Here is a 27,959-nt window from a genome sequence, read left to right as displayed (position 1 = left end):
TTATACCAAACGCACTAAAAACCTCAATAAAACCAAGTCGGTCAAATACATATTGCCTAATGTTTGACACATATATTTCACATTAAAAATCACAAAAATTAACCTGTTTTGGTATAATAGTTATTAATTACACATACATTACATCAAATCTAGAAGAATATAAGCGTCAAACAAAAACCTCACTTCGCCGAAATTCAATTTTGGGGTCTACACCACGGCGGCATTCATCTACAAGAGCTACACTTAACATTTCAGTGCAAAACTGATCATCCGGTTTCAGCCATAGAGCCTGATTCAGTAACAAGAACAATGGGAACAATTTCAAACCAGTGAAGCAAAACCAAACAAATAATTAACAGGATGCAGACTTCTCAGTGCACTCCTTTTAAGATCTTATAGTTAATGATATCATATCAAGCAATCCAACAATTATTGAGTATTTCTTAAAAATATTCTTAGAATAAATTTTATAATATTGTTACAGAACTAAAGGTAGATAACCACGCTTATGCATGAAACGCTATATAATTGGACCAGCACAATACATGGTATAACATAATTTCTAAGTTTTCAATGACAAACATCCAATCCTTCATCCCATTTGTATGATGGCTCTCAACCTTTCTTATGGTCCCATTAAAAATCAAATCCATTAAATAAACACCAGCTAAATCAAAATGGCAACAATTTTTGAGGGGTAAATAACAATAGGGCAAAAAAGTTCATCATGCCTTAAATGAAAGAGCACTCAAGTAAATCGGTGATTCCTCACCTTGTGATAGTATGTAATTGCTGCAGTAAAGTTATCCTGCACATATGAAAAAGGAAGAGAACCAGTAATATCAACATTAGACTGATTATCACAATTATCAGGGTTAAAAATGCAAATGTGTTTGAAATCTTCATGTGCTTAGAGACAAGTACAAATAATACTTTTCAAGCAGGTATACAGAAGTTTATTCATTTTATATCAAAAGAAATATGCACCTGCCCCAAGAATGTATCATGCATTTATTTAAAAGCAGTAAGCCAATCAAATCATCAATGACACATTTAGTAGCTATCCTCAAATTATTATTGTTTTGATAGGTGAGCTATCCTCCAATTATTCAACTCAGAAAAAAGCAATGCTGGTTCTTATTGATTAAGAAAGCATACCCAGTTACTAAAAAGTTTGATCACATTTCAACATTTCAAAAAGGATAAAGTTTGGCTATAAACTTAATTGTAGCCTAAGACTACAACTCCTACTCAAAAAATTAACTCTAAATATATATATATATATATATATATATATATATATATATATATTTGATAACTACATATTTTGAAAATCTAACTATTAAATTTCATGTTTTTTTAGTTCTTAATACACTATGTTAATCAGATGTTATTTACCATTCAATCCATAAACTTATTTTTTATTGCATAATTTTAGATTACATAAACTTGAAATTTAAACATTTGATTGATGACATAATTATTGATTTTTGATATTCTAGAAATTTTATAAGCATGGAGAATATATAAGGAAAACTAATCTAATGGTGGATTTGTTAAAATTCACATCCAATAAAAAAATATTGAGTGGAGTTGTAGCCTTAAGCTATAACCAAGTTTGTTGTCAAATATTGTACTTAAGTTTCTTTAAGGATTACATAAATAAGGACAAAATTTGGCTACAAATTAGTTTGTATTCAATGGCTACATCTCTCATTTTATAAAAAATTAACATGACTATATATTTTGAAAATCTAACTATTGAATTACATGTTTTTGGTGTTCTTAACACGCGTGTCAAATTTTGTGTCAATCGGATGTTATTTACTATTCGATCCATAAACTTATTTTTTATGCATAATTTTATACTACAAACTTGAAATTTAAACATTTCATTAATGACATAACTATTAATTTTTAATATACTCGAAATTTCACTAGCGTAGAAGATATAAGAAGAAATTGTAATCCAATGATGAATTTGTCAAAATTCAGATTCAATAAAAAGATATTGAGTGGAATTGTAATTATTGGCTACAAACTACTTTGCTAAGTCATTAAAACCATTGCTGCATACACAAGTTTTATAATAAATAGGCTTTTTATCTTTTCTTTTCTTTTCTTTTTTTTTTTTTTAAATTAACTTGTTCAACAGAGTGCATCATCGCAATTAATTGACCAGCTTTACTTTCCATTGAAAGATACAAGTATCAAAATTTCAGTTTAATTGACATCTGTACCCCAATTACCTCTTTGGAAATTGGTAGCAGTGTTGTTATAAGCATGCTCAAAGCTCGAAGCACCAAGGTCTAAGCACTTCGCTTGGCAAAAAAAAAAGCTCATTTAATGAAGCAATGAAGCATGCTAAGGCACGCTTTTTTGGTGCTTTTTAAAGAAGCACAAAGCATGCCTAGGCACGCTTTTTTTATTTTATTGCCAAAAAATATGACTCATCAAAATAGATTGCTTGATCTGGAATTAATGACATGGACCAATGATTTACCATACAACCTCTATTCTTAAGTTGTATTACACAAATTTTTTACTAACATGTCCAAAGATACAAACAAGATTAATCTTGTGCTTTTAGTCTCTTAAGTTTTAGATGTAGGTTTATTGAATGATATACATCATCTGATCATAAGTATCATGTTTATGTATTTCTATAAAGCACAAGAGAATTATACAAAATGCTATATTTAAACTTATACAACTAGATAATCTTGATAATGTTCGTTGATACTTTTTTTTCAATTATCTTTATAAAAATTTTAAGAATTGAAATAACTTTAAGTTAAATTTGAACTTACAAACATTATAACCTTATACAATTGTACTTACCAAATATGTAAAATATACAAATTTCGAGTTTTTATATCTTTTTTATTATATGTTACAAATATTTATAATAAAGGTTAATAGATATTGTATTTGAGAAATGTGCACTTGACTTCAATCAGGCGTGCTCTTGCACTTTGCGCCTAGGCTTCAAGAGGCCTATGCGCTTGTGTGCGCATGAAAGTTTTACCAACATTGATTGGTAGTCTATATAAATAAAAACCCATGCCAAAAAACCAATGTATTAGGTCTATAACTCTCAATATATGGAGAATACCTGCCATTTTAATTTGTAACTATTTTACACTCTTTTGTACAAATATTGTTCGTAACAATAAAAGCATGGTCATTTTTAGTTCTGGCTGAGGCAAAAAGGGCAGGAGGGTGGTGCTGGGCATGGATGCACCCCCTAATCGCAGTCCTAGGAAAAAGGGCATTTACCCAAATGACCCCTTAGAGGTAGATGCCGCTTCACCACAACATGAGTCAAGCAGGATTTGGACCCAAGCATTGAGCGAGGAGAACAAGCGCATTTACCACTCCACAATAATTATTAAATCCCAATCAACCCCTCCCCCCCACCAGCCACTCTTCTCCCACACAAAAAATAAAAATAATTGAAGACAATTTTTTATGCAGTCATGGAAGATTTATTTGTTACAATTATGCAAATTTGTTTATTGAAAATTTATTCTATGGGGCCCACATGTGAAACCCAAATGAGGTGAAAGTTATGTGGCTTTAAAGGAATAGTTATGTGTCCTAGGGTTAAAAGTTAACAGTTTTTCATGGGTTTTATTTATTAAGTTCAATGGTCAATTTTGCATTCACGGGCAAAATTGTAATATCTGCAATTCCTGTGAATTAAAAGTAGAGTCTAGATTTTCCTATGAGATCATAAGTATTTTAGGTTTAATTTTATGAGTCCAAGTTAGTCTTCTATTAGCTTTTAGTTTATTAGTCAAACTAAAAGCCCTAATGTTACTGTTACAAGAAATAGTCCATAGATATATTTGTGCTCATTTTACTCAAGGTGTATTCATGGGCAAAATTGTAATCTCCAATTTTTAAAAAATATACATATATTTTTTATAGGTATAACATCCAAAATTATAATAGCTGCAATTCCTACAAAGTAAGAGTATTTTGATATTTTAGTTCAGTCTCGAATTTTCTACGAGATCCTAAGTATTTTAGGTTTTAGTTTATGAGTCCAAATTAGTCTTTTTATTAGCTGAGTTTACCAGTCAAACTAAAGGCCCTAATACTACTAGTACAAGAAATATATATATATTACAAATAAGAGAAGAGAAAGTGAGAAAATAATAAGGCTAATGTGCCCCAACACTATTTTCTCTCTCTTTCCCTTCTCTTTTTTTGTTGTACTGTTCATACAGTCCCTAAACACCATAAAATTCTCTCTTTTCCTTCTTCCTTAAAACCTACAATCAAGCCCTTTCTTTCACGTATCAAAACCCTTGAAACCCCACATACTTTCTTATACTGAATAGCCATCAAATAACCTTCTAATTCCTAACACAACCCCAAAAGCCTTTCTTCAACAATTCTAAACCCCACATCCAAAAATTCCCCTAACCCTAAACCCCCACAACCACACAATGGACAAATTCTCCAATTTATCCTACGTCAATTTTTAATGTCCAAGTAGTCAATATTATTTAGACCAATCCATCTCTTAGACAATGCCAACTAAGAGGAGGAAATTTTCACAAAGATAATAGAATTGCATTTGCATTTGCATTTGCATTTGGTATTTTTCAGAAATTATTAATTGATAATGACTTCTAATCCCGACAATAATTGATTATTGGTTTCCAATAATAAGTCTGTGTTTAGGAAAAGGCAAAAAGGCAAAATTTGTTTTTGTCTTAGTTTTTTCGCAAATAATCTAACTTTTATTTTTATTTTTTGGAAACAAACTAGCTTTTAGCTTTTTGTCACACATTTAACATAAAAGTTGCCAAAAACTGCAGGGTATCCAAACGGATCCTAAGTATCATATTTGAAGGGAAGTCATGATCAACCATGTAATTTTACAGTAAGGAGCAACCCAAGCTCCTCATTCAAATCATTTTACCTGCATTCCTGAAACCATTTTAACTCATGTAGGAACTCAAATAAAAAAAGTAAACACATGTGCAGGTGTAGGGTACACACTCTAAGCAGGTCATGCGCAGAAGTTCAACTTGAAAGCAGTTGATCCCTCAAGTTGCATTCAAAAACACACTGCTACAACTGAGCACTTATTTCTAGAGGTAAGCAGAGGACATTCTAATTAAGACAATGGAAACAAACATATAAGAGCATTGGAAAACTGTAGATACCTGCAAATGATAAGTGTATGCAAGACCTGCATAAGTGCTCACACTTCTTGTTGATAACGCAAGTGCTTTCTCATAATGTGAAATTGCTTCATGGTACATCCTGAGACATGTTAGGTTTCTATGATAAGTACTAGAATAATCATATCCACCTTAAAATTCCAAATAAAACCCAAGATAACACCACAAGGAAGACTTTTTTTTTTTAAATGCGACATGAAAACGTAAATCAGTAAGAGAACAAGGTGTTTGTTTCACCGTAGAGGATGTGAAACTCACCTCAATAAGGACACAAAATAAAAGCAGTAAAAATACAAAATCTATAAGCAACAGAAAGATACTAACATCTCCAGGTAAAAACCAACTACTTGTCAAAATCCTTCACTAGTGAATGTCTTCTAGTGAGCTCCAAGCTATTGGCAACACAGGCTATTTACATACCAGTCAGACTGCTATGTAAATATACATTCACTTGTCATAATGGACCTTTAAATGAGATACTATGTTTTATTTTTTATTATGTAACTTAGTATCATGAATGTTTTATGCATATCTTGGCTCCTTACATAGGAACAAGGTAAGATATTGCCAGCAACGTTCAAAATGCCATCCTAAGTGACATCAGCAATATGTGAAACATCAATAAATAGTTATCTAATATAATTATAATGCCCCTCTTTTTCTCTTTTTTTTTTTCTTTTTTTTTGGGGGGGGGTGGGTGTTTGTTAATTTTTGGCCCCAAGGGAAATCATATAAGGGGCAGGAGGACATTATTTGTCAATATACTATGAAAAAAGGTCACTGTATGAAACGCACCTACAAGTGCAATATTGTTCTCTTAAACTGTCAGAATAATTTCAGCCATAACAGGTAAAGAGGCAACAAGACAATGAAAGATAATTGACTACAGAAGTACTACATTACATAGTCGTCTATGTTTCCTTTGTGATACCACAATAAAAAAGAATCAAACAAAAAAAATTCCAGGAAGTAAAAATAGCCCCAAGAACCATTTTAAACACATACTTTAACTTTCGGTATGCATGAGCAAGATTAACCACAGTTGGTTCCCATAATTCACTTAAAGGGGATGGAATATGAGCCAAAGTCTTCTCGAACCACAAAGCAGCTTTATTATACCTGAACCAAAATACAAAAAAATTGCTAGTCAAAATCACTCAACAATATATCAGAATTTTATACAAGAGAGATCAACCTTTCTTTCGCCTGATTTATCATATTTAAGTTTCCAGAATAGGCTCTCAGTACAGGCCAAAATGGGTTTAATTGATCGATTCTCAAGAAACATTCATCTCTTAGGCCTGCATTTTCTGCATCAGGCTTAATTGATTAGTGTTTTTGAGTAATTTTGAAGAGAGAAGGGGCTTAGGAATTAGGATAATTGAGATTGGTACTTGGAGGTCAATTTTGTCAGTAAAGTGTCAAGTCGTCAATTATTGCTAGTTTTGAGGCTTGCACAAATCAGAATGTTTATATACGTGCTATTTTTGGATGAAGAAGCATCATATCAAGTGTGGGCTGTCTTGCTTCAGTATCAATCATCTTATGAATTGGGTACAAAGTTAAATCTACTCTCAAAGACAGCTTCATTATCTTCGCATCTTTTCCGCGTTCTTTTTTGGAGTTATCTAGATGAATTTATACCATGCATTTGTGTAGTGCTTATAGTTATCTATTAAGAGCAAGCCTTTCAAGTTTATGCTTCATGTTCTTGCAGTCTTTTCCTCTTCAAAAAAGATAATTCAATTCTAAAGGAGAAGGAGAAAGGAGTAAAGCCCCACTCTCATAGGAACAAAACCTCCTACTAGTGACAATATGAGAGTGATGACAAAGCAATCAATTACCAGTAATTTTTTTTATTGGTAAGTTACACACGTACCAAGTGGGTCTTCAACCCATGACCTCACTCTCCATCCCATTATTATGGGAGGAGAAAGTACCAGTTAAGCTATAACTCAATGATAAATCAAGTACAAGCAAATTACACTTAGAGCCCTCATCAATGAGAAAAAGAACTACTCTTTGGCCAAAGAGCTCTGGCTCCAATGACACTTCCTTGCATGTAGTTTGCTCACCAGTAAAAATAATAATAGAGAATCAGTTAAATCCACAAAACAAAACAAAAAAAGCATTAAAGTCACATAACTTTTAATTTTCACATCTCTATTCTAGTGGTAAATTAATTAATCAAGATCAGGAACATAACTAAGTCCACAAAATTTTCATCATTTAAGTCATTGAGTATTGAGAAGCTCATAACTAGTTAGTAGTTCACACTTCACATACTAACAAAGTGGAAGAAATATGTAAAGTAAATTTGAATTTTGAATTTAAGAAAAGAGTGTTTTTTTTAACTTCTGCAGAATTTCACAACATTCTACAAAGTGAATACTTAAACCTCTTAAAACCTTACATCAAGCCTTACTGATAAACTTCAATAACTTCTACAAACTTGAAAACAATTAACAGACCTCCGAAGTTAGATGTTTATCTATGCCATTTGTCAAACTTTAAAAGTAGAAATTTCACAGGCAGAAAAGGTTTAATAGAAAATTGGTTAAATGTTTAAATTTACCATTTCCTAACAACTTAATCTTTGGGAATCAATTGGTAATTTATCTTTTATTTTCATTTATTTATTTATTTATTTTATGACGAGGAACCCCCTCAAGGTTTGGGCCAGTGGGACCACCCCTGAGGGGTAAACCTCGAATTCCTACACACCCCCACTGAGCAGGCATCAGGTAAATCACGAAATGCCTCAGGTAGGAATCAAACCAGAGTCACTCCCTCACTGCTGAGGCACCCCGGGTGTGGGTGTGTTGGCATCCGGGCTTTGCGTATTTACCATCTTGTATATCTAAAAGTCGAACTTCTATAGTTTTAGGTACTTACCATCTTGTATATAATAAAAGCTTTAAACACAAAACACTAACTCTAAGAAAATACATCTCACAAGAATATTACGCATAACACGAGCATAATATTTCATGAGGCCAGAAATCCTTACTCTTTCATATGATAAGCGACAACACCAAGTTCATTATATACAAGTGGATCTGAAGGGCATATTGTCTTAGCCTGCATGAAAAACTAAAGAAAAATAGGTGCATCAAATTTTTGAAAGTTTGATATAAAATCATGAAGAGGTCAATAGAGAAGCCACCAAGCTACTTAAAAAATAAAAATCAATAGAGTTAGATGATAAAAACATTAATAACAAGGAACTAATAAGGCCAGATTATGTTCCCAAACAATCCACCGGTGTCTCCTCTTTATAACCCAACTATAGGTTTCACCGTTTTAGTATTCCTTAATGACTTAATAGAGAATGATACAATTCTCTTCATTTACAAGCAAGGGTTACACATCAATTTCGCGCACTCCAAATCCTAACCACAAACAAATCAAAGACTGTTATAATTATAATGCTCTCAATTAAAAGGGAGAATGAGGTTGTGGATACTAAGCAGAAACAAAACGTATGCACATGTTTTACAAATTTTAATTTTCTAAAAGTGCTTATTCTTTTTCCATTAAAATCAGTTAGGATTAGAAGTCCTATACTGTGTTGCAAACCAGCCAACAGGTGAAAAATGAACTTTCTATATAAGAAAAATGAGTGTGGATAATATGGGAATGTTAAGATGGACATGTAGCAAACTAGGAAAGATATGATAAGAAACACAGTTATCGTGAGAAGGAGGGGAAATGAACCAATTGAAGATAAAATGAGGGAGAGTATTTTTAGATTGTTTGGACATTCATAACAGATACAAATGAACCAATCCAAAAGAGAGATTATGAAAATGCAGAAGGAACAAATTGGCCAAAAATGACATTGATAGAAATTATAAAGAAAGACATGATATTAAATAATTAACAATTGATATGGCCCTAGATAGGGCTAAGTGGCAAAAAAGGACCAACATAATCAACCTTCGACAGCTGGGAATAAGGGTAAGTTGAGTTGAAGTATCTCTTTAAAATAAATAAACCAAAATAAAACACTATCTAGCCTCGAATGGTTACTTTCAGTTTATTTAGGTAGAGTTCCTTTTGCTCTAGAGATAAGGTGTAAAATATTTGCATAAAGTTATGATACAAAAGTCCATGAGGACGACATCAATGGTGTAAAACGTCTTCTTTCACTTAACAAAAATATATATTTTCCTTCTTTCTTTTTTTGATAAGTAAAATAATTTTATTAGGAAAAAAGGTAGCAATTAGAATACACGCATTCCAAACTACACAGAAAGATAAATATTTATCTTCTTTATTGGTTTTGTTTCATATCTTACTTTTTCTAGAAGTTTTTATACAATTAGAACTCGTAACTTAAAAACTTGTTTCACAAAAAAAAAAAACTTAAAAACTTGGTTAAATTGAAAAACAAAGTCCAACAAAAAATAGTTTGGGGTCATGTATTTCATGCCACTTTTTGTATCCACTATGCCAATAACCTCTATTATTTCATAAGCATTACTATCTAACAAAATCAAGAAAAAATGTGTTCAATTTGTGATTTTATATCATGTTTCAAGATACATACAGATTGAACATGATATGATATTATTTCATACATGCATGATATAATTAGTTAGCTTCATACTTTTTCTTCTCTTAGGATAGATTTCATATAATTGAACACATGTATGTATCTGCAAAGACAATGTAACAAATAATTCAGTCTTTTTTTGGAGAACTAAAAACACCATGACTTTCAACCCTATAAACTCACTACTTAACAAAGAAGTCTACCAACATCACCTTAGAAAATAAGTACGAAGCTTGTGTCAAACTTAAACAGCAATATCTACAATACAAGTTCAGAAAGTACTCTTCCACTAACATAACACATGATGAATTCACATTCTTGAAAAACCAAAACCAAAAATGTCAATTTGCCAATGTATTTAAGAGGGTGAGTAACCTGCTCTGCAAGCTTAAAGCTGTGGGTTCGCATATATTCCATCCCAATGTATAAAGTTGGTAAATGGCACCTGGAATAAGTGAATATCAAGATTTAACCTGTAAAGTAACAATTTATAAATACAAGCAGATGTCCTTGATGCATCACTTTAGTTAAAATGAACTGAACGCTAGGCATATGCACCACCATGAAAATAATCACATATTTGTTACACAATTTTGATTAAGACAGACAACTTTATGCTGTAATAATAGTAATAGGGGTGCATCTTGGAAAAATTTTTCAAGACCAACCTGAAGGTCCTGAACCCAACCCAGACTTTGGGCAAGCCAGAGTTGCACATGGTAGTCACTTAGGTGCCCAGGCAAGGAGAGGCACTCACCTTTAGAGCCCAGGTGAGCAAGGTGAGCACCTTAAACCATGTTCAAGGCATTGAGGAAAGAGGCTCACTTATATTCAACAGCAATGAGCCATTAAAAAATAGTGGCAGTTACAAAATTTGGTCTTAAAAAAATGTGGCAAACACATACTCTAAATGAAGTTAGTGGGGGATGAGCTTGCAATCACAACCCTCTTAAAGTTAAACCAAAAAAAACAAAGGACTAACAAAACAAAGACTTGTGGCCACTAGCAAGACCATGGGTTTAAATTCCATCTTGAAATTGGAATTCAGCCTGTTATCCCATCTAGGAGTGAGGTTTGGCCATTAGAAGATTGTTGGTTTATGGCGTAGGGTGATTGCTGCCAAGTACAGAATTTCCCCGGGTGGTTGGCGAACAAATCCTGTGGATGGGACATATGGTGTGAGCCTATATAAGTGTATTAGTAAGGGATGGGAAAAGTTTTCCAGTTAAGTGAAATATGAGATAGAAGCAGGGGATAGAATTCAATTTTGGCATGATAGATGGTGGGGAGATTCACCTTTAAAGGATCATTATCCAGAACTTTTCTAATTGCTAGAGATGAATAGGCTAAGGTGGCTGACTATTTAAATTTTATCAGATGGAAGACTTCATTGGCATCCAATATTTATCCAAGATGTGCATGCTTGGGAATTGGAATACTTGAATTCATTCCTGAATGAGTTATACTTTGTTCGGTTACGTCCAGGACAATAGGATAACTTGGATTCTGTCCAAAGCTCAGGGGTTCAAAGGTAAGTACGTTTTATCATGGCGGATTCATTGTTCCCTAGGCGAGCTGTTTGGAGAGCTAAATCCCCTCCTCAGGTTGCATTCTTCATGCAGACGATAGGGAAAGGCAAGATTATCACAACAATCTACGGAAGTGGGTTATTGTTATCCCAGATTGGTTTAGTATGTGTAACTCTAATGGAGAGACAATTGACCATTTATTTCTACATTGCCAGATAGCTCGAGAACACTGGGGTTTATTGCGGTGCATGGGTGATGTCTAGACAGGTGTCAGACTTGCTGCTAAGTTGGACTGGTCTGTATGTTAAAAAGGGCCTGTTGCCTATCTGGAGAGTTGACTCCTAGTTTAATGCGGACACTTTGGAGAGAAAGGAACTCACGTGTCTTTGAAGATAAAGAAGGTCGATGGATCAGATTAGGTCACAGCTGGTTGACATGTTATTCGCTTGGAATCATGCTTTCTTGCAATCCCATGAGTGTTACCCAGATTTGATATCCTTTCTAGATTGCCTGTGTCTTTGTTAATTTTCTTTCTTTCCTGTTCGAATGCTCTTTAGTATATTGCCTGTATACTTTAGACATTTTTTTTTTATCATCAACAAAATTTTCTTAACTCTCTCTCACAAACAGCTCCCCCATTCTTTATTTCCTCACTCTCTATCTGGCAACTATACTCATCCCTTTTTTGTTTTTTTTACCCTTTCTCTCTCTCACTCTCACCTCTCAGGCAGCTCTATTCCATCTCTTCCCCCCCCCCCCTCTTTTTCTGTAATACCTCTTTATTTCCACATCGATTTAGAATTTTTTTTTAATATTTTAAATTTTCAATCAAGTAGTCTTTTAGGCTTTAGCTTTGATAGTTCTCCTTTTTTTTCTTTTTTCTTTTTTCTTTTTTTATACAAGTTTGTTGTAAAAACCTATTGTTAGATTAATTATTTATAGAAGCCTGTTGTAGAACCTATTGTCAGATTATTAATTTACATTAACTTCTTGTAGAACTTATTGCTAAATTTATTTATGTACAAAAGCTTGTTGCAAAACCTATAATTAGGATATGTAATAGGCGGTTTAAACTGCTGAAGTCCAGTTAATTGCTTGGGAATACCTTTCTCTCTGGTTGTTTGTAGTGGCCTTCCTGGATCCAGCTTAATTCTCCAAAATGGAACTGTGTAAGTAGGAAAACGGTGTCCATAAGGGTGGGGAACGCTATTTTGGAATTGCTTTGTTTGCAAGCTTTCTACGTTTGGGAGTTGGAAGATTTGGAAGTCAATTATTTTTTTAGTTGAGTCACTGATGGGGGGATTTCGCAGCTTTTTCAATGAATCCAAGTTTTTTCAATTAGATGTAGAGGAAGGGGGACGTTATTTCTTGCTACGGATCTCAAATACTTTATGAGATCAGTCTTCCTGAGCAAGAATGCAGCACAATGGCTGATGAAGAATATAGAACACATTGTTGTTGGGGCAAGCACCAAACAGTTTTTTACATTCAGGGACGGTGACACAGCTTATACTCTCCAACGTAGCACCAATTCTTTTGGTCAGTTTTTACAATTGACTAAACTCAAAGCTGGCGGGTGTAGGAGGTCGATCAATATCCCTTAAGGCAAAGGGAAAAATGGTTGGGGGGCTTTTGGCCTTGAACTAAGAAAGATGTTGTTTCCTTCCCAATATGCGGTGGGTGGAACTGGTCTTCCAACATTTATTCCTCAGGTGCATGGGCAATATTTGGAGACTCAAAACTCTAGAACTTTTGCTGAAGCTGTGCAAGGCATTTATGGAAGAGTAGAGGATAGAAAGCAGCCAAAGCAGTTAGGTTCCACTATCAAGGGGAAGAAGACACATTTAGGAGAGGAGAAGATGGAGGTGAATGTGCCAAGGTGGGAGTTTTTCCGATGGGCAAGCCTATTAAGATGGTGGTGGGAGGAGGAGATAGGAGGGAGCTGTGCATTAATGAGGAGACAGTGGTAGGTGAGCAAAATCAGGTAAATAGTAGGATACGTTTCCCAAGTCTTAGTTTGAATTCAAAAGCCTATGATAATAGGAAAAAGAGTGATGTAAGGAGACCATGCTGGACAGGGAGTGGTCTTATCGTGGAGGTTGACGTGAAAGGGAGGAGGCGGGTTTCCTGGGATAGGAAGAAAGGGGGAGCTCAGAAGCTTAGATGTGAAACGGTTTCACAGGCTAGTAAGGAATTGTGTAAGGGTAAGCGGCGTTTGGGTTTGGGCCCTAACAAGCTGGTAGCCCATATGACAGTTAGTGAGTCATGTTTAGGCCCACATGTCACAAGCCCAATAACCTTTAAGCCTGGGGAATGTTCCGTTAAGTGTGTAGAGCCCTTACTCTCAGCCGATAATCACAAGAAGGCTGGGGAGTGTCCATGGGCGAGTCCGACGAGCTTCATGATGCCGACACAAGTGGCCGGAGGTCTTGTGTGATCACCAAAGGTACAAGTTCAGGCCGAGAATGGTGGTTTGTACCTTTCGGTGTCTCCAGTGCCTCCGACGAGCCCTGCTTTTGCCGTTACCGGAGATGCGTCGCACCAGGGTTCTGGTGGGTTCGTCTCATCGGCGTTGCGCGTCGCTGGTAGGAGTGGCGGGGTGTACCAAGTCCCCTCCAGTGATGGTTTCAAGCTTAGCTCTGACCGGAACAGCATTTTGGGCTCCATTTCGCTATCGGGTGGGTTGTTTTCTGAAGGTAAGAGGACGGTGACTCTCGATTTAGTGCCGCGATTGGTTCGACCTTCTCTTCCCGATCTCTTTTTGGAGTTGGTGCAAGCTGGAGCACTGGGTTTTGGGGCATTGGGTCAGGAGGTTAATTTTTCCTTTAGTAAGGAACTCTTTAGCCTTCCTAGGGAGGTTATGCTGGTGGAGGAAGCAACTGATTTCTCTGTGGGTGTTGGTGAAACAGATTTGTCAGTTGGCTTTCCTCTACAAATCTTTGCTCCAAGTGCGTCAACAAATTTGGCAGAGTTGGAGGAGGTCAATGAGGTATTGAGTATTGAGACTAAGTTAGATATTTCTAGGTGGGTGAAACACAGAATTCCTAGTTTTAGTAAATTGGTTGGGTTGTCTATGACTAGACATGAGAAATTGTGCATTGCTTTCTTACAGAGGCTTGAATCAGTGATGGAGGCAGCCAATGTGTTACACTGGAAAGCAACGGGTAGCAAAAAGGTGGCTAAGTCCAAGAAAAAGGGACGTAGAGAGCTGCAAAACTTGATCTCTTCGGTGAATTATGACAAGAGATAGAGGGTGCAATGGAATCGCCGAGAGTTTGGTAATGTAGCGCGCCAAAAGAAGTAATTACTGGAGGAGTTGATAACTTTAGACGCTAAGGTAAGGGATTTTGGTCTCTCCGATGGGGAGAATTGTCATAGGGCTGAGTTGAGGTCCCAGGCGAAGCATCTTCTTTCCTTGGAAGAAATTTCCTGGAGAAAAAAATCTAGGATGTTATGTATCAAGGAAGGGGATAATAACACCAAGTTTTTCACCAATGGCTAACTCTCCCAAAGAAGGTTTAATCATCTTAGGACTTGGAGGTGGATGGGGTGGTTTTTGAGGAGGTTTCCGAGGTAACTAATCAAGTTGTACAATTTTATAAAAATTTGTACAAGGAGACTAAGGAGTGGAGGCCTTTTGTGGAGGGGTTGAAATTTGATCGTATTGAGAATATGAAGAGGGTTTGGCTTGAAAGGAAGTTTGAGAGAGAGGAGATTCTTCAAGTTGTTAGTGACTTGGAAGGGGACAAAGCTCCAGATCCGGATGGGTTTACTATAGCGTTATATCATCATTGTTGGAGGGTAGTGGAGAAAGATGTCTTAGCGGTCTTTGAAGAGTTTTTCCAACATTGCAAGTTCGAAAAATCCCTTAATGCTACCTTCATTGCATTAATTCCTAAAAAGAATGATGCCTCTAATATTAGAGATTTTCGACCTATTAGTTTGGTGGGGAGTGTGTATAAAATCTTAGCTAAGGTCTTGAAAAATCACTTGAGAGTGGTTTTAGATCAGTTGATCTCTGAGAATCAGAATAGCTTTGTGGGTGGGAGACAAATCCTTGACTCGGTTCTTATTGCGAATGAGTGTGTGGATAGCCGAGGGAAGAGTAGGGTTCCTGGAGTCATTTGTAAGCTCGATATGGAGAAAGCCTACGATCATGTGAATTGGGAGGCTTTGTTGTATTTGCTGAATAGGATGGGCTTTGGAGTGAAGTGGTGTAAGTGGATCCGTACTTGCATATCCACAATTCAGTTCTCTGTTTTGATTAATGGGTCTCCAGCTGATTTCTTTGGTAGTTCAAGGGGTTTAAGACAAGAAGATCTGCTATCTTCTATGCTGTTTTTTATCATGATGGAGGTGTTTAGTAGGATGTTGAGAAGACTGGAGGGAGCTGGCTTGATTTTAGGTTTTAATCTTAAGGGTAGGACGGATGTAGGGGAACGTGTTTCACATCTATTATTTGCAGACGATACTATCCTTTTTTGTGATGCAGATAGGGAGCAAATTTTTCATATTCGGTTGCTGTTACTTAGTGCATAAGAGTGAAATGGTTCCAATAGGGGAGGTTGTTGATGTGCATGCTCTAGCTGATATTTTGGGCTGCAGAGTTGGAACTTTGCCTATGTCGTATCTTGGCATGCCATTGGGGGCTTCTCATAATTCCCCTTCAATTTGGAATCCAATTTTGGAAAAAATTGAGCGGAAATTAGCTGGGTGGAAGAAGTTGTACTTGTCTAAGGGGGGTCGATTGATGCTACTCAAGAGCACGCTATCTAGAGACTTACTTTCTATCGTTATTCACAATTCCTACTCATGTGGCTAATAAAATTGAAAAGTTGCAAAGGGATTTCCTATGGGGTGATAGCAAGATTCATTTGGTAGGATGGAATAAAGTTTGTGCGCCTATAGCCAAAAGTGGCTTGGGGATAAAGAAACTCACTACTTTTAATAAAGCCTTATTGGGGAAATGGTTGTGGCGGTTTGGGAAGAAAGAGGTTCGGTTATGGAGGAGGGTGGTAGCTTCAAAATATGGGGAAGAATGGGGGGGATGAACCTCAAAGCTGGGTAGGAGAGTTCATGGATGTGGTTTGTGGAGAAGCATTCGCATGGGATGGGAGGATTTCAGCAAAAATTGTCAGTTTGTTGTTGGATTGGGGAATAGAGTGAGGTTTTGGCAAGATGTGTGGTATGGAGATCAACCTTTTCAATTGGTATTTCCAAGGCTGTATGGTATTGCCATTGATAAGGAGGTTTCTATTGAAGCTTCTTTGCCTAGGCAGGAGGCAGAGGAGAGAAGAATTTGGGATGTTCATTTTAGTAGATTTTTTAATGATTGGGAGATGGATGAAGGGTTGCAGTTTCTTCGTATATTGGGTGTCTATACCCCTCCTATGGATGTTGGAGACCGGATGAGATGAAAATTGAAGCCTAATGGGGCTTTTGACATCCAGTCGTATTACAACAACAAAAAAATTCTCCCTCAACTGTCTTTCCTTGGAAAGTTATTTGGAGAGTAAAGGCCCCTAGGCGAGTTTCTTTTTTTGTTTGGTATGTAGCTTGAAATAAGATCCTAACGGGAGATAATTTGAGATTGAGGTGATTAGATTTTATGAATTGGTGCATTATGTGCCGTCATTGTGGAGAGACGGTAGACCACTTACTTCTCCATTGTGAGATGGCTTATTGGTTATGGAGCTTTGTTTTATAACTTTTGGCTTGTCTTGGGTTATTCCTAGATCGATCCCAGACTTGCTGTTTGGTTGGTGGAATTGGCTGGGGAAGCATTCATCTCAGATCTGGAACTTAGTCCCGTTATGCATCCTATGGTGTATTTGAAAGGAATAGAATCAGAGGACTTTTGAGGATTTAGATAGCTCCAGTGATCAGTTGCTTGCTTCTTTTAGTGGAACTCTTTTTGATTAGCCTCCCTTCTTTTCTTTGCTCCCTTTTTCTTTTGTAATTTTTCTATTTCTTGGTTTTCTCTTTTGTTTCTCTCTGTTTTCTTCTTGTATTTTCTGGGTTTGTTCTATGTTTTTCATGCATAGAGTAGCCTTTTGTATATATATCATTCTTACTTATCAAAAAAAAACCTATAATTAGATTAATTAATAGAGCCTAAGCTAAACTGTGTAAAGTCTATGTTCAAATCAATTAATAGACCTAATTTCTACATGCAACACAAGTCAGACCATCGGAGACACTTTTTTTTTTTGAGAAGCCACCCCAGAAAGAGGGGGGAAGAAACAATTCATTAAGTAATTTCAGACGAGTACACAGAATCAATCTCATGAGGAGTCTCCTCCATCCAGACCTAGAAAGAGGAAAACTTATAAGCTGACCTTGCTAAACAATGCACTACCCTGTTCCTTTGCCTACGGGTATGACAAAAAGATACACACTGAAAGGCGGAGGATAGTGAGATGATGTCCTTGATGATATGCCCGAAACTTGAGGAGCTCATACCACCCTTAGATAGAGCCTTGATAATGATTGCCGAATCACCTTCGACTTGCACCTGGTTCAGACTAAGTTCTTGTGCAAGACCAATGGCACTGCGCGCTGCCAACACTTCCACCATCTCTACTGATGTAGGCAGTGGAATAGTTTTTGTAAAGGCAGCCATGACAAGACCTCTGTCGTTACGAATAATACCACCCAGACCGGCTAAATTCTTTTCTTTGAATGTTGCCCCGTCAAAATTTACTTTCACCCAACCCATTGGAGGAGGAGACCAACTGGTTGTAATTGCTGGCTTCGTGGTTGGTTGGGGATGCGCTATTGCCCTTTGATACTCCTGAAGGTTCTCCATGGCCAAGGCATTGATTTTAGCCAAGGGGGCCACGCTCTCACCTACACGGAGCTTGTTCATACAAGCCCAGAGCAACGACACAATCATGGCCAACAAATCCAGGTGGCCACCATGATCATGGCAGCACTGAATGACTTCCAACATCGACTTGCAATTTCTAGTTTTCTTCTTCAGCCAAGCAAATTTGACATCCCAAACTAGAGAAAGCACGGTGCACAACCAAAGAGCGTGGAATGTGGACTCAACTCTTGAGATTACTCCCCGGGCAGAGGTCGTCATTTACAATTTTCCTCTTTTTAAGATTAGCTTTTGAGGGCAGTGAATCAGACCTAGCTCTCCATAAAACTATTTTGACCCTATTAGGAACTTGTAGTCTCCATACTCCCTTCCAAAGGCTCTTGGTCAGCGACAAATCCGAGGTTGAAGGTTCCCCATTCAGCACTTTCTCCATGGGCCTTCTATACCCAGACCTGACAGAGTAAGCGTCATCCGGAGTGTGCAGCGAAAAAATCTGATCCTCACAATCCCTAAGGCTGAGTGGAATTGATTGGATCATAGCCGCTTCATGTGGCAAGAAAGTGTTGTCGATTGTTTCATTCCTCCAGCAGCGTTGATCCCTATCAATTAGCACAGAGACACAGGCATCACTGCCAAGAAAGTCCCTTGGAGACACCACTCTTTTGATATAAGGATCTGGAAGCCAATTTTCATGGTAGATTCGGATCAGTGACCCATTTCCCACCCTCCATTGCGCACCTTTTTTGATCACCTCTCTGCCCTTTAAAATGCTCTACCAGGCAAAGGAGCCATTGTCTTCTTTGGCATCAAGAATGGAGCCATTTGGAAAGAATTTAGCTTCAAAGAATCTATAAAACAGAGAGGACTTGTTGTCCATCAGCCGCCATACCTGTTTTGCTAGCATGGCGTCGTTAAATTTCTGGAGTTCTTTGAAGCCCATACCACCTAAGCTTTTTCAGTGACATAGTGAGCTCCACTTTGTCCAGTGGATCTTTCTCTGATTACCTCTCTGACCCCACCAGAATTTCCTAATCAAGGCCTCAATATCATTGCAAAGGGTAACTGGGAGCTTGAAACAGCTCATGGCGAAGGTGGGAATTGCGTGAATGACGGCTTTGAGGAGGATTTCACAACCCGCTTGGGAAAGAAGCTATTCTTTCCACCCTTGAAGCTTAGCCTCGACCCTATCCTTGATGTAAAGTAGACTTGCCTTCTTCTTTCTGCCTACTAAAGAGGGAAGGCCCAGGTACTTTTCATACTGTTTGATCTCTTGAACACCCAAAGCCTCTTTGATCTGATCAAGAATGAGGGGAGGGGTAGATTTGCTGAAGAATAAGCCCGATTTGTTGCGATTCAGCTACTGGCCCGAGGCCTTCTCATAACAGTCCAGCAAATCTTGAATTCATCAAGGAAGGCTCTACAGAAGACCAAGCTATCGTCAGCGAAAAATAGGTGGGTCAACCAAGGGCCCCTTTTGCAAATGGACACTCCCCGGATCTGCTTGGACTCAGTCGCCTAATGTAATAGGCTGTGAAGTCCCTCAAAGCATATGAGGAATAAATATGGTGACAATGGGTCACCCTGGCGAAGGCCTCTTGAAGGGTGGATGACTGGGGATGGATCGCCATTAATAAGGACAGAATAGCTGACAGTCATAATGCACTCCATGATAAGATCAACCCATCTCCCCGCAAAACCCATTTTCATCATAATAGCCTCTAGGTAAGCCCACTCAACCCGATCATAGGCCTTGCTCATGTCGAGCTTCAGGGCCATGAAGCCTGATTTGCCTAATCGGTGATGTTTCATGTAATGAAGTGTCTCGAATGCCATCAGGATATTGTCAGTGATGACCCTACCTGCCTGAAAGGCACTCTAATTCTCTTATATTACCAAGGGGAGCACGTCTCTAAGTCTGTTGGCAAGGACTTTTGAAACTATTTTATACACAACATTACATAGGCTGATCGGCCTAAAATCAATGATAAGCTCAAGGGATTTGACCTTAGGAATCAAGGTGATATTGGTACAGTTAATTTCTTTAGGAATTTTGTAGTTATTCAAACAATCAAGTACCACAGAGGTAATATCCTCACCAATTAGAGACCAAAAAGATTAATAAAACAAGGGAGGCATACCATCAGGGCCCGGGGTAGTAATGGGTTCCATCTGCTTGACGACCTCTTCCACCTCTTCCCTAAGAAAAGGCCTGAGAATCCGAGCATTCATGTCCTCAATTACCGAAGGTTTGATTGCCTCCAAAATCACAAAGAAATCCAATGGCTGGGATGAGGTGAACAGGGTTTGGTAGTACTCACATACAATATTTCTGATCAGGTTGTCCTCAGTACACCACAAATTAGAAGCGTTCCTCAAACCAGCAATCCTATTTCTTCAAAATCTGTGGGAGGCCTTACTGTGAATATAGCTTGTGTTTCAATCTCCGCACTTGAGGAAAAGGGATCTCAACTGTTGTTGCCACATTTGGCTCTCCTTATCAAGAAGATCGTTAACTTCTGCTCTTAAAGCTTTAACCAACTCATAATCAACTTTCCCTTTAGCTGCATCAATTTCAGTTTTGGTAAGAAGTTTACCTTTCTTTTCAATTTGACGTTTAATGCTACCAAAAGACTATTGGCTCCATGTTGTCAGCTTTTCCCCACAAACTTGTATCTTCCCAGCAACCAAAAGCATATTGGCATTCTGGGATGTTGACCCCCACGCCTTGTTCACTGTATCACTGCACCCACCCTCCCTAAACCACATTTGCTCAAATTTGAAGGGGCGATTTGCGCTCGGAGTAATACCTTCCGATTTGATTAGAATAGCCTTATGATCAGAGGAGTGGGGTGGAGGTGTTGAACCTTGGAGCCCAAGAAGCGAGCAAACCAACCATTGGTGGCTACCACCCTATCAAGTCTTTCTAAAACCAACCCACCAGCTCATTTGCCCCTCCAAGTGAACTTATCACCAACATAACCGAGGTCCATAAAACCGCACTCGTCTAGGACATCTCGAAACTCTTTCATCAAACAATCTTGTCTGGGACCAAGGCCGAGTTTTTCGTGAGACCGAAGAAGCTCGTTAAAATCCCCAGCGCACAGCCAAGAGAGAGTGAACCGAAGGTGAAGGCTACGGAGGAGAGACCAGGTTTCATTTTTTATGGCCGAGTCTAGAAAGCCATATACCCCGGTGAATCCCCACTTTTGGACAACGTTAAAGCCGCGTACATTTGGACAATAACCCTATTTACTTAACCAAGATGAGAAAAGTTTTAAAGAGGAAAAAATTTCAAACTATTATGGTCAAATTTTTTTTTTTTTTATAAGTAAGAATGATATATATACGAAGGTTACTCTATGCCTGAAAAACACATAGCAACCCAGAAATACAAGAAAAAGAAAACAAAGAGAAACAAGAGAGAAAACCAAACAACAGAGAAATTACAAAAAGAGAAGGGAACAAAGAAAAGAAGGGAGGGAATCACTAGACGTGAGTCCCCACGCCCTAGACCAATCAAAAAGAGTTCCACAAAAAGAAGCAAGCAACTGATCCCTAGAGCTATCCAAATCCTCAAAAGTCCTCCGGTTCCGCTCCTTCCAAATACACCAAAGGATGCACAACGGGACTAAATTCCAGATCTGAGACGAATGCTTCCCCAACCAATTCCACCATCCAAAAAGCAAGTCTGGAACCGAACTAGGCATAACCCAAGCCAAGCCAAAAGTTATAAAAACAAAGCTCCATAACCGATAGGCCACCTCACAATGAAGAAGAAGGTGATCTACCGTCTCTCCACCATGACGGCACATAATGCACCAAAAGTTATGAGCATGTTAAACAAAGAGTCAAGCAAGGTCAACTAAAATTTATAATACAATTATGTTCTCTTCAATATACAGCCAAGTGGCTGAAAAAAATAGTTCAATAATATTTCACTATAAATAAGAGCCCAGTGGAACAACACAATACCCTGGAAATAAGCGAGCAGCAGTGCGATATACCGACATTGCTTGATCACCCTCTTCTCGAGCAGCATATGCATTTCCATAACCTATCCAAGCAGGCGGAAATGTTCCATCTAAATTTGTGGCCTTGCTGTGGATTACACCAAAGCCAATGAGAATTTTTTTTCCTTTATCAGTAAAAAATAAAGCCAATGAGATTTCAGTTTGATTCACAATAATGTAAAGTTAATCGAATTAGTTACGAGACATGACTACAAGAAAGATTTATATAATGACTCAGAGCAAGAAACAAAGCACTCATCACTTCCTTCTTTTTTATTTTTTATTTTTTTAGGAGTATACAATGGACACTCACCAGACAAAGAATTAAGCAAAATACAATCTGTCTAGATATGCCAGAATATCTAATTCTGATCCAGCAGCAGAAGAATATACATGCTGTCAGTGCCACTCAAAGAAAGTAAGAAACTCCAACAACTGAGATTTGAGTTGAATAATTGAGCGTTCATGTCCATCAAAATTTTGCAGGTTCCTTTCCCTCCAAATAGTCCACATCAGACACACAGGAATAGCCCCCAAATACTAGTATGTCTTCTAAGAACACAGTCCATTCCAACTAATGGTTAAATCTGGAACCCTCCTAAGCATCACCCAACTAATTCCCATGAGTGTCAGAATTGAAAGCCCATAACTCACCAGTAACAGCACAACGCAAAAACAGGTGATCTATATCCTCCCCATCAGATTCAAGCATAATACATCAGTTGGGAATCACCATACTCCTGAGATTATCTGTAGCTAAAATCTTCCCTTTCTCAGTGGACCAAACGAAGAAACCAACACTAGGAGGTACTCTAACCCACCATACCTCTTTCCAAGGGGGAAAAAATCCCCTCCACTCAAAATTATGTAGTAGGAATGCTCAGAAAAACCTAGAGATTTAGGTGGAGTCCAAACCAACCTGTCTTCCTGTAAAAGACTTACCTTGGCAGAATACATTTCTGGCAAGAAGGAATCACTACATTCTAGCTCCCAATCACAAAGAGGCCGAATGCAGGTGGGATTCCATTGGGGCCACCCATTGGCCAAACCCAAATAACCTGCAACAGTGTCATCTCTATTCTTGGCAATTGCAAAAAGTTCCAGGAATCTTATCTTTAACAGACCCAGCTCCCCACCATTTTTTTTATAGGTAATAAAACTTTTATTCAAAAATGCCGAGCATCAAGTTCACGATGGTGAACGTTCTGATCAAGAAAAAATACAGCAGGTTCAGAAACTTAATCTAATAGAGTGTAAGAATTCAGAAATGGAAATAGAATTTGTAAAACCCCAAACACGCGCCCACTGAAACAAAGTACCGAAGAGGAGCTTTTGAAAGATCTAAGGTTCTCTCACTGTCTTCAAAGATGCGTGTATTACGTTCCGTCCAAACCAGCCACATTAAACATGCCAGGACCATCTCCCCACCATCTATCCAGCCAAAAACTAATCTTATGACCTGTCCCCACATCATAAAGCTATGCTCTTGGAAAAATCAGACCACCCTTTGCTTATATATCCCCACAAGCTAACCCCATAATTGCCTCCCACTTTTCTGTACACCAGCCCCCCTTAGCAATGCCATATTTAATCCCAATCACTTCCCACCAAAGAGAGCCAGTTTCTATCCCAAATCGCCACAACCATTTACTTAATAAGACCTAATTGAACACCATCAGTTTTTTTAAGCCCAAACCACCCAAATGAATGGGTTGGCAAATAACCTCCCAATTAACCAAGTGGAATTTATATTCATTCCCCAAACCACCCCAAAGGAAGTTCCTTTGAATTTTTTTCCTTTCTATTTGCAACCAAACAAGGAAGTGGGAAAAGAGACATAAATTTACACGCCAAATTTTAAGCTAACTCTTCTATATGAGGTACATCCCCCACAGGGACTATCTTGGACTTTCCCAGATTAATCTCAAGTCAGAAACAGCTTCAAAAAGCAATAAGGTACAATAAATTTACCAAATAATTAAAAAACTATAATCAACTCAAACAAAGAATCACTGAGATTCCCAACGCATTTGGTGCTTCTGCAATAATTTCAAAAACATGATCACCTAAAAGTGAGAAGAAAAATAAAAAGAGCAGACACCAGATCACATTTGGGCAGGACAAAGCCCCATACTTGGGGCAGCCAAGAGAATCCGACCTATAAATAATATCTATTAATAGATGTCTGAAAATTTTCTGAGCTCAAACACATCGTAAAAATAAATAAATCCATGTGTTTGGAGAAAAATAACAAACGCAAACCTACTTAAAAGCAAGGAAGCGCAGACACTGACACGATACTAGACACAAGGACAAGGAAGTTCTCAAGATACGGTGGGGACACGGCAATTAAATAATTTTATATATTTTAGGGCATAATTTATTACTAATTTAGTATGCATCAGATTTTTTTTTTTTGGTAGTAATTTTATCTACAAATAATTCAACTTCAAAATTAAATAAATAAATACAACTAAATGACAACTTTTAACTAACATATTTTATTTCTAGTAGTAAATTGACCATAAAGAACTAATAAATAATAATTTTTAACAATTAATCAAAGAATTGATTGGCAAATAACAATCTTAAATACTTAACCAAAATTCTTCTACTTTATAATAATTTTAAAAAGTATATTAAAACCCCTTGTCTTGATAGATATGAGATAATACTCAGTATTTAGCAAAAAGAGAGAGTACTCAGTAGAACAGTCTAGAAAAAAAAATCAAAAGCATTAGAGAACAGAACAGGGGCAGGTAGGCAGTAGAGTTTAGACAAACAATGAATTGGGTTTACTGAGGAGCAATCGGCAACAGAGCTTGGAGAAATCAAAAGGGTCGCTGATCTGATGCTAACAATGACCGATGGCAATATTGGGTTGCTGATCTGACATTGACAAAGCAAAGACAGTCAACAGCGCAATGCAGAGAGATAACTGAGTGTGAGAGTGAGAAAGAGAGATTTGTTTGAAGCCTTTGTTCTACTAATCAACAAAGGTTATTCTGGTAGGGAAGTAAACACTGATATTTTTTTTCTTTTTTAATTTTGTTGTCAGTCGTGTTGAGTGCATCACAACCATGTCGATGACATGTCCCACTTAAAAAAAAAATTTAAAGGACACTCTACACAAGACATGGCCATTTTTGCCAAGACTGCGCTTCCTAGCTTAAAAGACCACAGATTTTTAAAAACAAAAAGCCCATGTATGAGCTCTGCTTCAAATAGAACTTCTTCCACAAAGAATGGGTAGAGGCTGAGGTCATGGATTCAAAACTCATTGGGTGCCTGTCTCACTTAGCAATTTATTAATAATAAAAAATAATGTGAAAAATGATTGAAGTCATGAAGTTAAACCAACCATGATCAAGTGATTTGACTAGGCAAAAAACAAGACCATTAACGTAGGATTTGAAGCATTATAACAGAAGTATCAACAAACCCACACCCTTTTTTTTATAAGTTAAATATGCACTCAATGGATCTTGAACTCAAGACCTCACCCTCCACCTAAGACTTGTAAAAGGAGGTGCCAGTTGAGTTAGGGCTCATTGGGCACAAATCAATACCAATATTGCAACTGAAAATTTGTTATAGCCTACTTGCTAGGGCAGAGAACATAAAAATCTACTAACTAAAAGGTAATAAACTAAGAATATCAAGCTTTACACTTACGTTCCAATTCATAGACAAAAAACAAAAAAAAACCAACAAATTATAGTTGAAACATTTAGCAGAGGTAAGGCAGCTCAAAAGTATGATAATTTTTATTGGGATTCTATTAATAACATCTGAGGTATACCTGAAATAACGGTGTGATTGATCGTATTTCTTGATACAATAGTAGTAGCAGCCAACAGCAAACCATGATAAAGCCCTAAAATGGGAAAAATTCTGATTAGTAATCAACTTAAAGCACTTAAGGCCATATAATTCCAAGGAAAATCTAGAATCTATATACCAATAGCAACAAAGATTGTATGCATCAATTTTCTTTTCTATAATTTGAGGGAAAGGGGCAATGGGAGGGGGAAAGTTGGAAAGATATATCCAAAACTATTTGTCAGCTCTTAATTATACATTACCATTCTATCTGGAGAGCCCTAACCTTGATGGTAAGCAAAACATCTCATGATGAGTTGTGGTTGATGACTAAATCAGAAATTTGAATATTAAAAAAATAAAATAAAATTCAAAACATACCAACAAGGTAAAAAAAACAATAAGAACAATTGAATAATGGAAGTCCCTCTTACTTTTGAGGATAGTCCTTCACTAAATTGCATGCCATAAGATAGAGCTCATTTGAATTTCCAAGCTCCATAGCAGCTGCTAAATGCACCAAGGTACTTTTCAGATGGAAAGGGTCTTTTTCAAGCAGTCTGTAACACAATTGCTGAAGGCTAAGGTCAAATAGAGACATCTTAGTAATACATTGTGAGTGTAGTTGGAAAACAGCAGTCAACTTACACGGAAGTTAGTTCAAAACATTTTTGATATTCGCCACATTGATGGTAGTATTCAGCTTTACAGGCCAAAAGATCTGTGTTTGTTTTTAGAGTTTGTGTGATGGATGAATCAGAAGAGTCACTAATACAACTTTCTTTTTCAAGTTCTCTGAATTTGGCTTCTACAACACTTTCTTTGTCATACTAGGTAACACAAAAGAAATAGAACCAATGAGTGAACAAGCACAAGAAATCAATGGAATTTAGTTTAGGTCCGACATATTTTGCATTTGGTTTATTAACTTAATTTACCTTCTTTGTTAAACACGAGTAAAATGATGAGAGCCATCCATCTTCGGGACCAAATTGCAGTGATGAGAGTAGAGTTGCTTCTGAAATTCAGCAGCAACTTGAAAAGTTAAAAAGAAGAAGATATCATCGTTTAACGAAAGTAGGCGGGCATTGATGAGGTCCTTTTGTTTGTCTTAAATAACTGAGTCAAAGAAAAACATAGCGGCACTCACCTTCATCGCAGGTTAGCATGTGCTTTTCAATAAGACACTCTAAAGCCTGACCATGAGAATAGCATCAACACAGACAAAGAGTATAATAATAATAATAATAATAATAAAGGTAAAGATAAAGATAAAGATGTATGTACCTCGTAACATAAAGGATCAGCTTTGACAGCAGCTATGTACCTTTTTTTTTAAATCAGAAATTATGATAATTATAAATAATAATAAATAAATAAATAAAAACAAATAATTGGAGGAAAATGAAACTAACCAGAGACGAGCCTGGGCACGGTTTTCGAGAGCTTCATATGCCTTAGCGCGAAGAAAGCAAATAGCGGAAGATATCTGTTGATGGAGGATGGAGAGGAGAAATAAGAATTTTTGTTTATATAAAAATATGATTAGAAGAAAGAGTAAATAAAGATAAAGATAAACATTGATTTCAGCAGCGGCAGGGTCTTTATCCAAGTAGATTAGAGAGTTATTGGTGTGGTGGTGAGGGAGGTTGAGCATAGAGAGGCATTGGTCCCAGTCGTTGAGTTCCTCCAGACATTTAGCAGCGAGGTATCGAAAGCGGAGATCGGTGAGGACGATCTTTGAGGCGTTGAGGAGATGGAAGGCGCGCCGGAAGTGGCGGCCAAGGAATAGAGCTTGGGCCTGCATGTAGATGTCAGCAGGGTCATTGGTCAAGGCAGCCACTTTGTCTGCGAAGAATATGGCGGAGGAGTAGAGGTGCTTGCTCACGCAGTCCCGTACCACTCCCCTAAGCTTCTCTATTTCTTCCTCTCTCATTTCCCTTTCCACCCTAGGGTTTTCCTAATCCTCTCTGTGTCTGTGACTGGCTTTTTTTTCTTGATTTTACTTTTAGG

General features: G+C 37.4%; 1 protein-coding gene across 3 annotated transcripts; it reads right to left on the bottom strand.

The window, feature by feature from the left end:
- On the bottom strand, window positions 1–27,959 carry LOC142640745 (anaphase-promoting complex subunit 6). Of its 3 annotated transcripts, none has more exons than XM_075814978.1 (15): window positions 27,526–27,959; window positions 27,362–27,435; window positions 27,234–27,273; window positions 27,097–27,142; window positions 26,885–26,964; window positions 26,595–26,776; window positions 26,381–26,506; window positions 25,927–26,001; window positions 22,087–22,212; window positions 10,135–10,153; window positions 8,212–8,294; window positions 6,207–6,320; window positions 5,184–5,283; window positions 773–808; window positions 1–289 (listed from the first exon to the last, which is right to left on the bottom strand). In XM_075814978.1, exons 1-15 carry the CDS (start codon window positions 27,880–27,882, stop codon window positions 167–169), a joined length of 1,581 nt encoding a protein of 526 aa, XP_075671093.1. In that variant the 5' UTR covers window positions 27,883–27,959; the 3' UTR covers window positions 1–166. The 3 variants fall into 3 exon arrangements, with proteins under 3 accessions (XP_075671093.1, XP_075671092.1, XP_075671094.1); XM_075814977.1 differs by having other exon boundaries at window positions 10,135–10,204; window positions 27,526–27,958; XM_075814979.1 differs by lacking the exon at window positions 22,087–22,212 and having other exon boundaries at window positions 10,135–10,204.

Source organism: Castanea sativa, chromosome 6 (genome assembly GCF_040712315.1).
Source record: "Castanea sativa cultivar Marrone di Chiusa Pesio chromosome 6, ASM4071231v1".
In the NCBI taxonomy this organism is placed as follows: Eukaryota; Viridiplantae; Streptophyta; class Magnoliopsida; order Fagales; family Fagaceae; genus Castanea; species Castanea sativa.
This window is presented reverse-complemented; position numbering and strand designations above follow the sequence as displayed.